This window comes from Cyphellophora attinorum (genome assembly GCF_001299255.1).
Source record: "Cyphellophora attinorum strain CBS 131958 chromosome Unknown Contig10, whole genome shotgun sequence".
Lineage (NCBI taxonomy): Eukaryota > Fungi > Ascomycota > Eurotiomycetes > Chaetothyriales > Cyphellophoraceae > Cyphellophora > Cyphellophora attinorum.
Window position 1 is genome coordinate 348,259 of NW_017253238.1, and position 13,718 is coordinate 361,976.

The following is a 13,718-nucleotide window of genomic DNA, read 5'->3' on the forward strand; positions in this document are numbered from 1 at the left end:
TTCCAACACATCGACGAGATCGTATCACAAGCTCTTCTAGCTGCGACTGTTTACCACTCTAGTCCTGAGATCACGACCACTCGGCCACTAGCAGCCATGCGCCAGACTACTGCGAAGCCAGAAACGCACCCAGCACCTGGGAGTCCGTGGCTACATCAGTCGCCTATCAGTTCTCCATGTAAGTCAAAGTCATACCCTCATCATTTACTGATTCGTCCTGTGAGACCGACATCCACTGCCGGTGTTGAGCACCTCGGTCGTCCGTGTCATCTCCATTTGCTGATTTGGGCAACTTTGCGCATCTGTGATCGTTCACTAATCATTCAATAGCAGCAGATGAGCAAGCAGTAGATGAGTCGGGACTGAATCCGAAGGAGAGGAGACGAGAACAAGTGAGACGAGCCCAGAGGTAAATGTCTTGATTCCGGATCTTGGCTCACGTGTCTGACGAGATTCTCCAGAACACACCGTGATCGCAAAGCTACCTATGTGAAAGCGCTGGAACTGGAAGTAGCCAAACTCCGGGCCAAGGATGCCCACGCCTCAGAAGGTAGGCGAGCCCTCGATCTGACTCGCTAATCGTGCTTGCTAACGGAATCAGACCTACGACAAGCACATATCGTTATTCAACGGTTGCAGAATCTGCTTATGCAATATGGCATCCCTGTGGGACCAGAAATTTTCCAGGTCGACAACGCCATGGCAACAATCGAATTGGTGGGTAGACCTCCCTTTGGTCAATCTCTCCACGCACAGATTCCTTCGATTCCTGTTTTCGACCATTCCATTCCTGCTCCCCATATAAGTACAACGACACCCACTCAACGTGCATCTTCTACAGGCGGAGGATCCGATGTTCTTCTGGCTACAGCAATAGACGAGAAACCAAGTTTCGGATTTGACGCCGCTACAGAAGCATCCTCATCAGCACAAACCATAATCATGCACCCACACGGTTTAGACAGTGTGCAAGTCGGCATCAACTTCGTTCTCGCCCTGGAGCATCCGTGTCTTTACCACCACAGCATACCTTCGGTACCGATGCTTGCTCACGGGTATATGGGTACCGGCCATTCGCTTATGCTGTCAAGTCCGATCATGGAGCACTCTCCGTCCTACTCGCTCAATCCCCTCAAAATGGGATGGCCAAGGGGAGCCAAGTGGAATGTGCCGGCAATCGAGCTCGAAAAGCTTCTTACGTTCTCGGAAGAAATCGAGCTCGAGGGAGAGGTGACGCCCGTGCAAGTCTGGAATGTGGTCAAGAGGCACCCGAAGTTCGAATCGATGACAGCGGAGAAGCTGGAGGCTTTTCGAGATGCTCTTCTGCCTAGCGTCAAATGTCTCGGGTTTGGGGCAGTCATTGGTGAGTCTCCGTTAGGAATTTGGCAGCATACATGTTGAAAGCCATTCACTGACATGATGCGAACAGAACAAGGGTTCTTCGAAACGCAACTTGAGACAGCAATGGGTGCTCTGTGAGGCCATCAACAGTGGTGCTTTTTCGTCTTAAAGCGTTCTTGCGTTGATTTGAGCAAGGCGTTGGCAGGTCATCTGGGAGACTTGATAGATCGAAGGCTCGGGACTTCTCCCAGAAAAGAGCACTCTGTTCTTCACAAGAAATAATCAAAGTTCGTATCGATGTTTGGCTCCGGGATACTTGAGCTTGACGCTCGAGCAATGTCCCACACCGGCCTTCATATGCGCGCTACATGAGTGTCAGCCTTTTCATGACCCCAGCCTCAGGACCACCGGATTCTGGCCCTCGTAATCCTATTTTGCCACCTGAACTTCTGTTCACCCCGAGCTTGAAACTTTCGAGTTGCCATTGCCTGAGCTTTGTCGCCTCTGACTTGAATGGCGGGGGCCGCCTTGCTGCCTTGTTAGGCGGCAATGCCCCGCATGTGACGATCAATGATTTGTGGAGAAATGTCACTTTCGATCGCCAGAGATGTACCTTACACTTGACCTGCATTGCACAAGACCATCCACCTGCATCATAGAGCCCGCCTGGTGGCACAATCACACGTCCGATCCGAATCAACTTCTTCCTTCCTCTGTTCCAGTGTCCTCCACCCAGCGCACCGTTTCGCTCCAAAACCGTTGCGGCATGTCGTGACTTCTGGAGCCATTGTTTGCCATCGGAACGCAAGATGGACGCCACCTTGGGGGAGGCAGCCCAGCTGACTCCAACATTACTGTCACAGAATGAGGACAGCTACAACGCGATCGCCACAAATGTTGTGAGCAAGCTGAGGGGAGCAATACCACCTTCGGCAGCGACGAAGAACACATTAGATGTGAGCACGTGGAATGACTATCACAGCCACAACGCTAATGCTCTTCTAGGCTCTGCATCCGACCGCAGACACGATACCTTACTTCTTTGTCGTCGCAGCGGCTATCAAACATGTCACATCCAGCGGAAAGTCTGTAGAAGGACAGCTGCCTCGCGCGCTCCTACCAGACGGCGAGTTGTGGCCATACATTTCGAGCCTCCTCCTTGAATTCGACCCGATCCAAGCACGTTACGCCGGACAGCCTCTTGCTACGATCTTGGACACCGTCAGCTACGGCGCGCAACAGACACAGAACTATGCTCCTGCAATTCAGTTGTTGGCCTCAGTCATCCTCCGCCTCGACCCAGACGCCTCTACCTTCACCTCGACACATCATACCTTTGTCCGGCTATGCTCCTAGCTGGCGCATTTGCGGACAGTCTCCTCATCGTCACAAGACCAATCTATCACATTCCCCTCGGCGATAAGACCGTGGAAAGTCGTGCAGCGAAGAACAAGTGCTCGATTGAAGAGCTTACGGACGGCTGGCTGACACATGCGTCGGGTCTGACGTACAGAGTCACGCCGCGAATGTTCCTCGAATACAATGCGATGTGTGCGTTATGTCACATGGCTTTGGGCCAGTATCAGCAAGCTATCCTATTCCTGGAAGTCGTCCTCATCGCTCCAACAGGCAGCGGTGCCACAAGTCAGATCGCGGTCGATGCCTACAAGAAATGGATTCTACTCAATCTTATTACCACCGGCAAGGTTCCAGAGTATCCCAAACCCGTCTATCAAGCAACGTCGAGAAATGTTCGATCGCTGGCTAAGCCTTACGAATGCATCATGGAAGCATTCAAGTCACGAGATCCTTCGCGACTCTCAGCAGAGATGCACGAGGGTGCTGACGTCTGGCAAGCTGACTCGACTCTTGGTCTGATTCAGGACGTCTATCAGGCGCACCGCAGATACAACGTGCTCCATCTGGGCAAGACATTCGCCGCGATTCCAGTGTCACAAGTCGTGTCAATGCTTGGCTCCGACCAAAACGGCGAGCCAACTGTGCAGGAATATCTACAGAACCTCATCGCCACCGGCGGCCTTCGTGCAACACTCACACCAGCATCAGACAGTTCGGATCAGATCCTCCGCTTCCTGCCCGACACAATCAGCAAGAAATCTGAGCTCGAGATGGAGCAAGATTTGAACAACCGTGAAGTCCAGCTACGAGCACTTCTCAAACGCATCGGCGAGGTCGAGCACCGCATGCAGCTCAGCAAGGAGTACGTGGACAATCTGAAGAAGCTCAAGAAGACTCGTGATGAGGATGACCAAATGCAAGCCAACGTCGACAAGACTAAGGCCAATGTCGCGGCAGGAAAGAAGCCGCCGACGACCTACGACATCGACGAGGATATGATGGGAGACGAGTTCTAGTACGACATCGACGACATCATGATGAGTGACTCGGCACAGACCATATGAACCGGAGAACGCGGTGTGGAGGCCTTCCTGGGGGGGCTCAAGAGTTATCATGACTGGTGCACGCACCAACACAAGCGACCGGCGATGTGGGTGGACACGCAAATGTTCCATTACCATGCATCATGGTGTATGATGGCCTCCCTGGGGCTAAAGCAGAATAGAGAGATATCCATATGGTCCTGATACGGAGCAGACGAATGAATGGCATTTCAAGCGGCTAGTAGCTGGACTATAGCGCCCTCCCTAGTCCAAGATCCCTTTACGAGCGGCATCTTGTCGGTGACTAGTTCATGTCGTTACGGTGCTTATCGTATCTGCGGTTTGTGCGCTTCGTGGTCTGGATGGTTTAACATGGTGGTTCTGTAGCTTGCTACATGTATTTGTGTCACGCATGTGACAGGAATGCTGTGCTCGTCGTACCGCTTCTGAGCATTCGACTGCGAGACCCTCTCAATATGTCTACAGCGACAGCATGAGCGATTGATACGCGTCTTTCGAAAATCGAGCAGGGCACCGCACGTCGATTCATGACGATCACGCTAAGGAGGGAGCGCCAGCTGCGTCTGAGGGTAAGAGGCAGTCTTCCTCAATTGATAACAATATTCAGTAGCGCAGAAGCGTCAGCGCGCAGGAGCAGCTCTTGGACTTCGACTGCTCCCCATGGCATGCTCACAAAGATAGCATTTCCTCATCCTTGATATCTCACCATTTAATGTGTACAGTGAGCGGCCCCCAGGTCAAGGAAGCTGCCAGAAGCGAGGGTCATCGCATTAAACAAAATGCATCCATCGAAGACCTCAAACTCCCATCATGGCCCGTAGCCTTGCAGCAATTTGCCGCCTGTCCTCTTCCCCAAAGTCAACTCGCTTGCCGCATATGCAACACTGTTCTGGTGAACCCTCCTAAGCCCGAGCTTCCGCACCACTGTCACCCACAGTAGTCACCTTCTCAATCTCAATCTTTGGCATCGCGCTCCCACTCATGCCCAGGTCTGTGCTCTTCGCCTTGGGATTCTTGGTGTAGTAATTGCTAATCGCCGATTTGATCGCATCCTCTGCCAACATACTGCAATGCAGCTTCACAGGCGGCAGACACAGCTCCTTTGCTATCTCTGTGTTCTTGATCCGCGCTGCTTGTTCGAGTGTCATTCCTCGGACGAGCTCGGTAAGGTATGATGATGAAGCGATGGCGGAACCGCAGCCAAAGGTCTTGAACTTGACGTCGGCGATAGTGTCGTTGGAAGGGTCGACTTTGATCTGTAGTTTCATTACGTCGCCGCAGGCGGGTGCTCCGACGAGACCTATGACATTTTCGTCAGCACATATGTTCGGAATGGAAAATATTGAATCTCGGCCGAGCTTGAGCTCGGAGTCTCCGAGGAGCACGTACCAGTACCGACATCATTGTCGTTCTTGTTCATCGAGCCGACATTACGCGGGTTTGAGTAGTGGTCGAGCACCTTCTCGTGGTACCCTCTCCTTTGTGACTGTGCAATGGCTGGCCGTGAGATCCGGGCGGCGGTCTGTGAAAGAGATGGGCGGAGAGCGGGTGTAGATAAAGAGGCGATAGTGCGGGGGATGCTCGTTATTGCGCGGCGAGACATGATGTATGTGATGTGAATGTCAGTCGAGGGCGATGTGTGTGTCGACAAGTGTCAATCGTAGGGAGCGTAGGAAACGTAGATCGATAGTGTTGACAAGAGGCGTAGAGGGTGGAAGAAATGGATGATGTCGAGGCAAGTGATTTCATTCAATCTGGAGGGTCTTTCCGGAATGACATGATTGGCTTGACAAACAGAGCGCTCCCCAACTTTTAGAGCGATTTCTCTCCTTTCAACATTGCTTGTTCGGAGATACCTTTTTCCGATCTTCGCTCTTGCTTACTTTTCGTGGTCTCTATCGGCTTTTACTTCCGATAGCCGGCGTAAGGTTCGTTATCGATATTGCTATCGCCACTATCTCCGAACTTCAACGTGGAGCCCTGTAAACAATGAAGTCCACCGCGATGTTGGCTTCACAGGGGCCGACTTTCACTGTTGTGATACGCCTGAAGGTCGACGACAGCATGCCACGTAAAGCTGTTCCGACTCGCTCGGGCGGCCTTCGCGCCAGCGCCAAATCGAAGCCCAAAAAATCAGTCGAGCAAGACAGTGGCTACGGCAGCGCTCCATCCTCTAGAGAAGCCAGTGTTGAGAGTGAGCCTGTCCAACATGGTACTTATGGCGGTGCACCGATCAGAAAGTTCAGTAAGCTAGGCACGGTCGATGCAAGTCACGATCTCACAACCCATGAGAAACTCTGTGAGCCTGAGAATGACTGGATTCATAAGGACTGGAGAAACCCTGATGATGAGGACGATGACTGGGAGGAGTGCGACGACGACATCAACGAAACGTGGAAGCACAAGACTGGACCTCAAGGCCCGTATCCCGACAAGAAGTACTATAACGCTATCTGGTGGAGACTTTCTCGGAAGCGCCGTGTCTACATCGTCAAGAAGCTCCACAAGGTCGAAATCGAATTCCGAGAATACTACCAGACAGATGCAGAGAAGCCGAAATGGTATCCTTCCGGCATAGTGAGTCCGACAACATTGCTCTTCTCAAGATATTGACTAATTTTCACAAGGGTTGGGCCATGAGTATTCCTCAATTCTGCGAGTTCGTCAAGATGGTGCCACAGATGACAGCCTTCCTCGAAGCCTTGGTCAAGAATCTGAAGGTTCCACGTGTCGACTACAGCACTGAGAGTGTCGAGCTCGCCGAGAAGTACGTCAATGACCCGAGACCCCCGACCAAGGCGTTGAAGCCGTTCCGGGAGAAGACCAAGGGACACAAGCGCCACCTCGAGTACGGCAATGATGAGATTCAGCCGACCCTCCCCTATGTCACCTATTCACTGCACAAGCAAGATGCCTATGAGGCGCAAGCCGAGGCTGTCGAGAAGATCAATGAGGCGAGGATGTGGAACACGATTTCCGCCAAGGAGATGGAGGACGCCCTCAAGAAGATTGCCGATGAGCCTAGTAAGATCGACTCCGGTCCTATTAACATGGGCAATCTCACTGCACAGTACCACACTGGCAACCTTCTCACCGATCGCTACGAGAGCCATGGCCATGACTTGTACATCAACTTGGATAAGGACTCAGAGTCGCAATCCACCGAGTCGAAGGATTCTGACGTCGACATGAACGACGCCGATTCCGAGCACGACTCTGCTGCCAACAAGGAGTAACGATACTATTGGATTGGGTTAGCGCAGGGAAGAGACATGACTAAGACCAAGTGCTGGCATCATCCTCTTCCTGCCGCCTACCTGGACTGATTTCGCGTTGAGCAAGGAGTTTTGACCCACAGGGAGGACTTTGACAGACTCGATTGGCGGTTTTGGACACAGAGTCACTGCAGCATGGAGCCCGCCTGGATGGGCCAAATTGAATACCAACAGATTGACACCAGGATACACACAGCTAAGGCAGTTGCATCAACATGTATTGCTGTGATAGGTAGCCAATGATCAATCCTGACATACTCAGCTGCTGCTCTCCCACTCCGCGATGCGACTCGCGACACTGCCCTTCTTCCAGCTCTCCGGATCCTGCTTCTTGTCAACATTCTTCTCGCCGCTCCCCTCAGCGCCATAAGCTCCACCGCCAGGCGTCATCACAATAATCCTCTCACCAGGCTGCATGCTCGCCGTGTTCTTGGCGCCCATACTGACGTGGCGCTCCTCCCATTCCTCCTGCTCGGTGCTCGCCTTATTTCCATCCACACCTTCCTCCCTCCGCTGCCCCTCTGTCTCGCCCCCTACGCCCGCTTTCTTGGCTTTCTTGACGCGCCTCACCCACACATTTTTGCCACACTGCCCATCCCCACCCCCATGCAGCCCATACGGCCTGTACACCCTCCTCTCACTCAGAATACTGACCTGCACCGGAATCCGAAATTCAATCTCCCGTACCACGCCATCTCCACCCCTATGCCTGCCCTTCCCACCACTCCCGCTCCGCAACTCGAACCTCCTCAGAATCACAGGATATCGCCTTTCGAACACCTCTGCGTCCGTGATTCTAGTGTTCGTCATATGCGTATGCACTCCACTCGTGCCCTCCCAATTATGTCCAGCTCCGGAGCCGCCGGCGATGGTCTCGTAGTACCCGAATCCCTTCTCCTCTTTGCTGCCTGCGACGTTCCCACCATAGCCGAAGGTCAAGTTATTGCAGTCCCCCTGGCTTGCGGCGCAGGCCTCGAAGCATTTGAAGACGACGTCGGTGACGCGTTGGGAGGTTAGGACGTTGCCGCCTACCACTGCTGCTTTCTCCGAGGGCGAGAGGAATGAGCCGGGCGGGATGTTGACGGTTATGGGTTTCAGGCAACCTTGGTTGAGCGGGATGTCCTGGTCGATAAGGCAGCGTAGGCAGTAGATGATCGCACTGTACGTCACGGCTTCTGGCGCGTTGATGTTGGCGTACACCTCGGGCCCGGTGCCGGTGAAGTCGAACGTCGCTGTGCCCTCTTCCGCAGAGATGGAGATTTTGAGCTCGATCGGCGACCCATCATCCATGTAGTCGATCGCATGCAGGTCTTTCCCCTGAAAGCGCTTGCTCACGTCCTTAAGCAGCTCGCGCACACTGCGCTCGGCGTTGGACTGGATTCCCTTCATGTAGAACTGCACGACTTCTTCGCCGTAGTCGGCGATTAGTGCGCTGATCAGGTTGATCCCCTTTTGGTTTGCGGCGACTTGGGCTTTGAGGTCGTTGATGTTGTCGGCCAGGCAGCGTGTGCCACTGCATTCGGGGTACTGGGCGGGTTCGTCGTAGAGGAGCTCGGTGATGCGTTTTTCGTTGAAGTGACCCTCACTGACCAACTTCTCGGATTTGATGGCGGCGCCTTCTTGGTAGAGCTCGCGGCTGTGGGGAGGCATGGAGCCGGGGAGGATGCCGCCTATGTCGGCGTGGTGGGCGCGGCTGGCGACGTAGAAGATGATTTCGTCGCCAGAGAAGGCGGGTGTGACGACCGTGATGTCGGGTAAGTGGGTGCCGCCGTATTCGGGGTGGTTTGAGACGATGACGTCCCCGCGCTTGAGCTTGCCCTTCCAGATCGCGGCTTGGGTGCGCACGCAGGTGGACATGGAGCCTAAGTGTACCGGGAGATGGGGCGCGTTGGCGACGAGGCCGCCTTCGGCGTCGAAGAGGGCGCAGGAGTAGTCGAGGCGTTCCTTGACGTTAGTGCTCACTGAGGTTTTCTGCAGGGCGCGGCCCATCTGTTCGGCGATGGCCATAAAGCGGTGGGCAAAGATGGAGAGGAGGATTGGGTCGAGCTCTGTCGGAGAGGGCTTCTTCGGGGAGGTTTCGTCGCCGACGTTGATTACCACGTGGGTTGCGATGATGGTCGCGGAAGTGTTGGGTGGGATGATGATCGTTTGGGTGCCGTCGGCGATGATGGCTGGGCCGGGGACCTTGTCACCCACGGCGAGGCTCTCCAGCTTGTATATCGAGGAGGTCTGACGGCCACCTTCGAAGTATATATCCAGCTTCGAGTGAGCCTTGTCCGAGGATACAAGAGACGTCTTGAGATCTTTGAGTTGTTGGTCTGCGGTCTTCTCGAGGCCGCCTTGGGATTTGCCGATGCCGCGAACTCGGACGTCGTCGACAATGATGTCGCGGTCTGGGAGCGTGAAGCCGAATTCTTGCTCGTGTTGCTTGATGAAGGCGCTACCGAATGCCCAGTCGTCGCCGGAGAAATGTTCCTTGACTTCGTCGGGTAAGGGTTTGACTACCATCAAGGCCGACTCTGTGCCTCTGTACCGCATGTTGAGGTACTCTTCGTACTCGATGTTGTCGTCTGAGAAGCCTTGGTCGTTGAGCTTCTTGCGTGATCTTTCTTTAAGCTCGTTCATCTTGGACTTAAGGCCGTCCCGGGTGCCATCTTTGGCGTCCCAGACCTGTGACTCTGGCACTTGGCCCTCGTCCACTACATCTGCGAGGGCCATACCGTATGCTGACAGGACTGATGAGTACCGATGTACCAAGATCTGACGGATACCAAGAGACTCGGCGATGGCAACGGCATGCTGACCTCCAGCGCCACCGAACGTCGCGAGACGATGCTGTGAGGTATCGTGGCCCTTCGCTTCCGTAAGAGATCTTATGGGTCGGGTCATGGTCTCGTTGGCGATCTTGATGAAGCCGTACGCCACCTCATCGGCTGACATATCCTTCCCGGTCTCTTTGTTGATCTGCTCGGTAAGTTCCTCGAAGAGCTTTTTGCTTGCTTCGGGATCTAGACCTTCGTCTTCGTTCTTGCCGAAAATCTTCGGGAAGAATTCTGGCAGCAGGCGTCCGAGGAACAGATTCGCGTCAGTGACCGTCAATGGCCCACCTTTGCGATAGCAGGCTGGGCCAGGATGGGCTCCGGCTGACTCTGGGCCGACAACGAACAGACCATTGCGGAAAAAGAGACGAGAGCCGCCACCTGCTGCTACTGTATTGATATCGAGCTGAGGTGACTGAATAGTGACGCCGGCCGTGGTTGTCTCAAAGACGTGCTCGTACCTTCCCGAGCCATATCTCGAGACGTCAGTGGAAGTGCCGCCCATGTCGAAACCAATCACCGGTGTCTTGGTCTCAGGGTCGTACGACGTAAGAGCATAGCCGACAACGCCTCCAGCAGGGCCAGACAAGATAGCTCTTAAGCCAGAGAATTTGTCGACGTCGACCAGGCCACCGTCCGACTGCATGAACTCGCATCGTGCACCTTTCTGTCCAGACTCTCTCTTCACACTTTCCGTGCCGAGACCTCCCTCGAAACCTGCTTCGAAGCCCGAGATGTACTTCTTAATCGCTGGTGTCAGGTATGCGTCCGCACAAGCTGACGTCGCGCGCGGTACCAGCTTGATCATAGGCATCAATTGATGACTCAAGCTAACGTGCTCAAAACCAAGCTCTTTTGCCACCTCGCCGACCAGGGCTTCGTGTGCAGGGAATGTGTAGCCGTGCATCAAGCACACAGCGATGCTCCTGAAGCCCTCGCCATAAAGCTCTTTCAGCTGTTCTCTGATCTTCTCCCTCGCAGGGCGCTTCAATATCCTCACCGTCTCGCCACTCAAGCCTTTGACCAGAGTCTTGCTCTCATGCTCATCAGTCTTGCCCTCTGCTTCCGTTTGCGTACGTTTTGGATCCTCGGCATAGTCTTCCAGCGTCACCCGCTCGTCCACTTCCACCACCTTCTGGTATAAAACATCCGGCCTCCGAATCGCAAGATCGAAAATCTTAGGCCGCGACTGATTGCCTATCTCGAGGCAGTCCTTGAAGCCAGCACTGACGACCATGGCCATCTTCTCACCTTTCCGTTCCAATAGGGCGTTCGTTGCAACGGTCGTGCCCATGCGAATACTCTCGATCTTGGCAGTGTCAAGTGGCTCTCCTCGAGGAATCTCCCGATCTGTGAACTTGGACATCAGTCGTCGGATGCCTTCGAGTGGGGCATCATTGTAGTTGGCTGGGTCTTCCGAGAGGAGCTTGATGATGATGTCGTCTTCCATGCGGCCGGTGCCTGGGTTGCCAACGCAGTCTGTGAAGGTGCCGCCGCGGTCGATCGCGATGCGGATGCCCCGCGGCTGCTCACCCCCGGCATCACCCATCCTGACTGCGTGGCACGGTTCTCAGGGCTTGGGGAACTGTTAGAAGCTGCCGATTGCCTGTGCTATCCCAGAACCTCCCAGGTTATGCTCTGTGATGCCGAAAGATCGAACGCTTGGCTAGTGGAGGCGTGAAGGACAGGCTTCAGTGCTCGCCAAGATGCTGGTCGACCTTTTCTCAGAGAGCTGTATAGTGGCAGACGACAACAGCAGCCAGGCAATCGAAAAGCTTCTTCTGCTGTAAACACCAGTTCTCTGCAGTGTAATCAAGGTACTCCAGAAATGTATATCTCGGCGGGGAAGAAGTCCGTTCGTCGGAGGACGAGATCAGATGGACGTGTAGGCGACAAAATCGTCGTTCACCCAATGCTGTATATATACTGTCTGTATTATTAGAGAGCGACCAGACAGTCATATGATGGTCTCGTCGGCATGTGGGTCCCGGAGCTACAAAGCAACATGATCAAGACTTGAACGTCAAAACTGGCGTCACAGAATTCTGGTGTTGGAGAAGTATTTCTATTCCGAAAGACCTCCACCACAAAGTTGGGCTTCTGTATATCAGTGCCAACAACGCCTTGACTCGATTGCTATCAGATCAATCACTGAGCCCCGCTCGCTAACCTGCGCACAAGCCGAAGACTGCCCGTGAAAAATTCCAAGATGAAAGAAAATCGTTAAAGGCCACCCGGGATCATGACTGGTCGGCCTTGCTGTCCCTGCTGTCCTTGCTGCTCCTGGCAGCACCACGCTCTCCGCCTTTCGTGGCACAGTGCTTGACAATCCATGGATGTCGCTCTACGTCCTCAAGCGGTATCCGTTTCTCGGGATCGAGGACGAGTAGCTATTATATAGTTAGCACAGACTTTGTGACTCGACGTGTGGGAACTGGCAACTCACCTTCATAATCAAATCTCTTGCCTCTGGACTCACAAAGCTGGGGACTTTCATATCAGCTTTGGCGATCCTCCGCTGCGTCATGACAGGCGTATCCTCGAAGGGAGCCTCGCCGACGAGAAACTCATAGGTGAGCACTCCCAAACTCCACAGATCGACCTTCTCGTTGTAGTAGTTGTCGCTTGCTCCAGGCCGCAGCATTTCGGGTGGGAGGTAATCTAGCGTTCCACACATGGTCTGCCGTCTGTTGTTGGGCGCATGGACTGACCAGCCGAAATCTGAGATCTTGATCTCGCCATGTATCCCGACAAGAATGTTCTCTGGTTTTATGTCCCGGTGCATGATGTGCTTCTTATGGAGGTACTTCAGAGCAGCGCACATCTGAGCAATATACTGTGCAGCTTTCCATTCTGGGAAGCGATGCTCTTTCCGCAGGTGCTTGTATAGCTCTCCCTTGCCGGCAAACTCGAGAATGAGGAAGATTCGCTTGCTGTCGTGGAAGTGGCCGTACAGGCGAACGATGTTGGGATGCCGGAGGTTTGACTGGATCTCGATCTCTCGGCGGACCTGCTTCTCGACCTTGCCCTGTTGGATCTCGGATTTGTGGAGGGTCTTCAAAGCGCACACGAAGCCGGAACTTCGCTCTCTCGCAAGATATACACGGCCGAACTTGCCCTTGCCCAAAGGTTTGCCGATCTCGAACATGCCTAGATGGAACTTCTTCGGATCTTGCGCGTAGAACAAAGCAGCTGCATCTGCACCTGAAGGTCGCCCTGCTGCTGCACCCGGCTCGTCTGAGCTTCTTGATGATGGCACAGGTTTTCGGACTGGCGAAGGTGGAAGTGTCGGTACTGTTGTGGTGGTCGTAGTTGTGATGATCTGGGCTGCATTCGATCTGGCCTCATTGCTCTGCTGTAATGCGTACTTGACAAGGTTCGTTCGGCTTTGGCTAGGGACCATACCCGACGCTGCCATGGCGGAAGTCGCAGTTACCTGTTGATGATAAGATCCATCTGGTACTGCTGATATGGGCGGCTTTACCTTGGACTTAAGCATCGATGAGCCATTGTTTGGTGCCTCGTTCTCATCCTGGACGGAGAGGTGCTCGAAACGGGCCTCTAACGTTTTAGTTGCCATTGTTAGCAGAGCGGGCTCTGTGAGAGCTTCCAGCGACAACCAAGTATGAGAGTTGGTGGACGGCGAGGTATGAAAGGGTAGCGCAATTCGTTCACATCTGCGACTTTCTGATCTATTTGAGACCGTTGACCGTTGTCATGGAGACCGTGCGCCTCCGGCGATATCGATAAGCATAATTCTACGATTTTTAACGTGAACCACCCCAACTTCAATCCGCTGCCTGCAATTGTGTGTCGGTCAGTCTGCTCAGACGATACTCGACGCAGGCTCTGGTGGCAAC

General features: G+C 53.9%; 6 protein-coding genes across 6 annotated transcripts; 3 read left to right on the forward strand and 3 right to left on the reverse strand.

The window, feature by feature from the left end:
• Positions 1-96: 96 nt before the first annotated feature.
• AB675_7962 (uncharacterized protein) lies at positions 97-1,479 on the forward strand (the record flags this gene model as incomplete). The annotated part of the gene is made up of 5 exons (XM_018148369.1): positions 97-178; positions 331-409; positions 462-550; positions 602-1,363; positions 1,430-1,479. The coding sequence occupies 5 exons, from the start codon at positions 97-99 to the stop codon at positions 1,477-1,479; spliced, it is 1,062 nt and encodes a 353-aa protein (XP_018001000.1).
• Positions 1,480-2,150: 671 nt separating this feature from the next.
• Positions 2,151-3,716, forward strand: AB675_7963 (COP9 signalosome complex subunit 3; the record flags this gene model as incomplete). The annotated part of the gene is made up of 3 exons (XM_018148370.1): positions 2,151-2,297; positions 2,347-2,609; positions 2,645-3,716. The coding sequence occupies 3 exons, from the start codon at positions 2,151-2,153 to the stop codon at positions 3,714-3,716; spliced, it is 1,482 nt and encodes a 493-aa protein (XP_018001153.1).
• A 950-nt stretch (positions 3,717-4,666) lies between these two features.
• AB675_7964 (Iron sulfur cluster assembly protein 1, mitochondrial) lies at positions 4,667-5,367 on the reverse strand (the record flags this gene model as incomplete). The annotated part of the gene is made up of 2 exons (XM_018148371.1): positions 4,667-5,064; positions 5,154-5,367. The coding sequence occupies 2 exons, from the start codon at positions 5,365-5,367 to the stop codon at positions 4,667-4,669; spliced, it is 612 nt and encodes a 203-aa protein (XP_018001291.1).
• Positions 5,368-5,828: 461 nt separating this feature from the next.
• On the forward strand, positions 5,829-7,000 carry AB675_7965 (uncharacterized protein; the record flags this gene model as incomplete). Its single annotated transcript, XM_018148372.1, has 2 exons — positions 5,829-6,341; positions 6,392-7,000. The coding sequence occupies 2 exons, from the start codon at positions 5,829-5,831 to the stop codon at positions 6,998-7,000; spliced, it is 1,122 nt and encodes a 373-aa protein (XP_018001058.1).
• Positions 7,001-7,297: 297 nt separating this feature from the next.
• On the reverse strand, positions 7,298-11,407 carry AB675_7966 (uncharacterized protein; the record flags this gene model as incomplete). The annotated part of the gene is made up of 1 exon (XM_018148373.1): positions 7,298-11,407. One exon carries the CDS (start codon positions 11,405-11,407, stop codon positions 7,298-7,300), a length of 4,110 nt encoding a protein of 1,369 aa, XP_018001198.1.
• A 691-nt stretch (positions 11,408-12,098) lies between these two features.
• On the reverse strand, positions 12,099-13,438 carry AB675_7967 (Serine/threonine-protein kinase ark1; the record flags this gene model as incomplete). Its single annotated transcript, XM_018148374.1, has 2 exons — positions 12,099-12,248; positions 12,305-13,438. 2 exons carry the CDS (start codon positions 13,436-13,438, stop codon positions 12,099-12,101), a joined length of 1,284 nt encoding a protein of 427 aa, XP_018000957.1.
• Between the last annotated feature and the right edge of the window lie 280 nt (positions 13,439-13,718).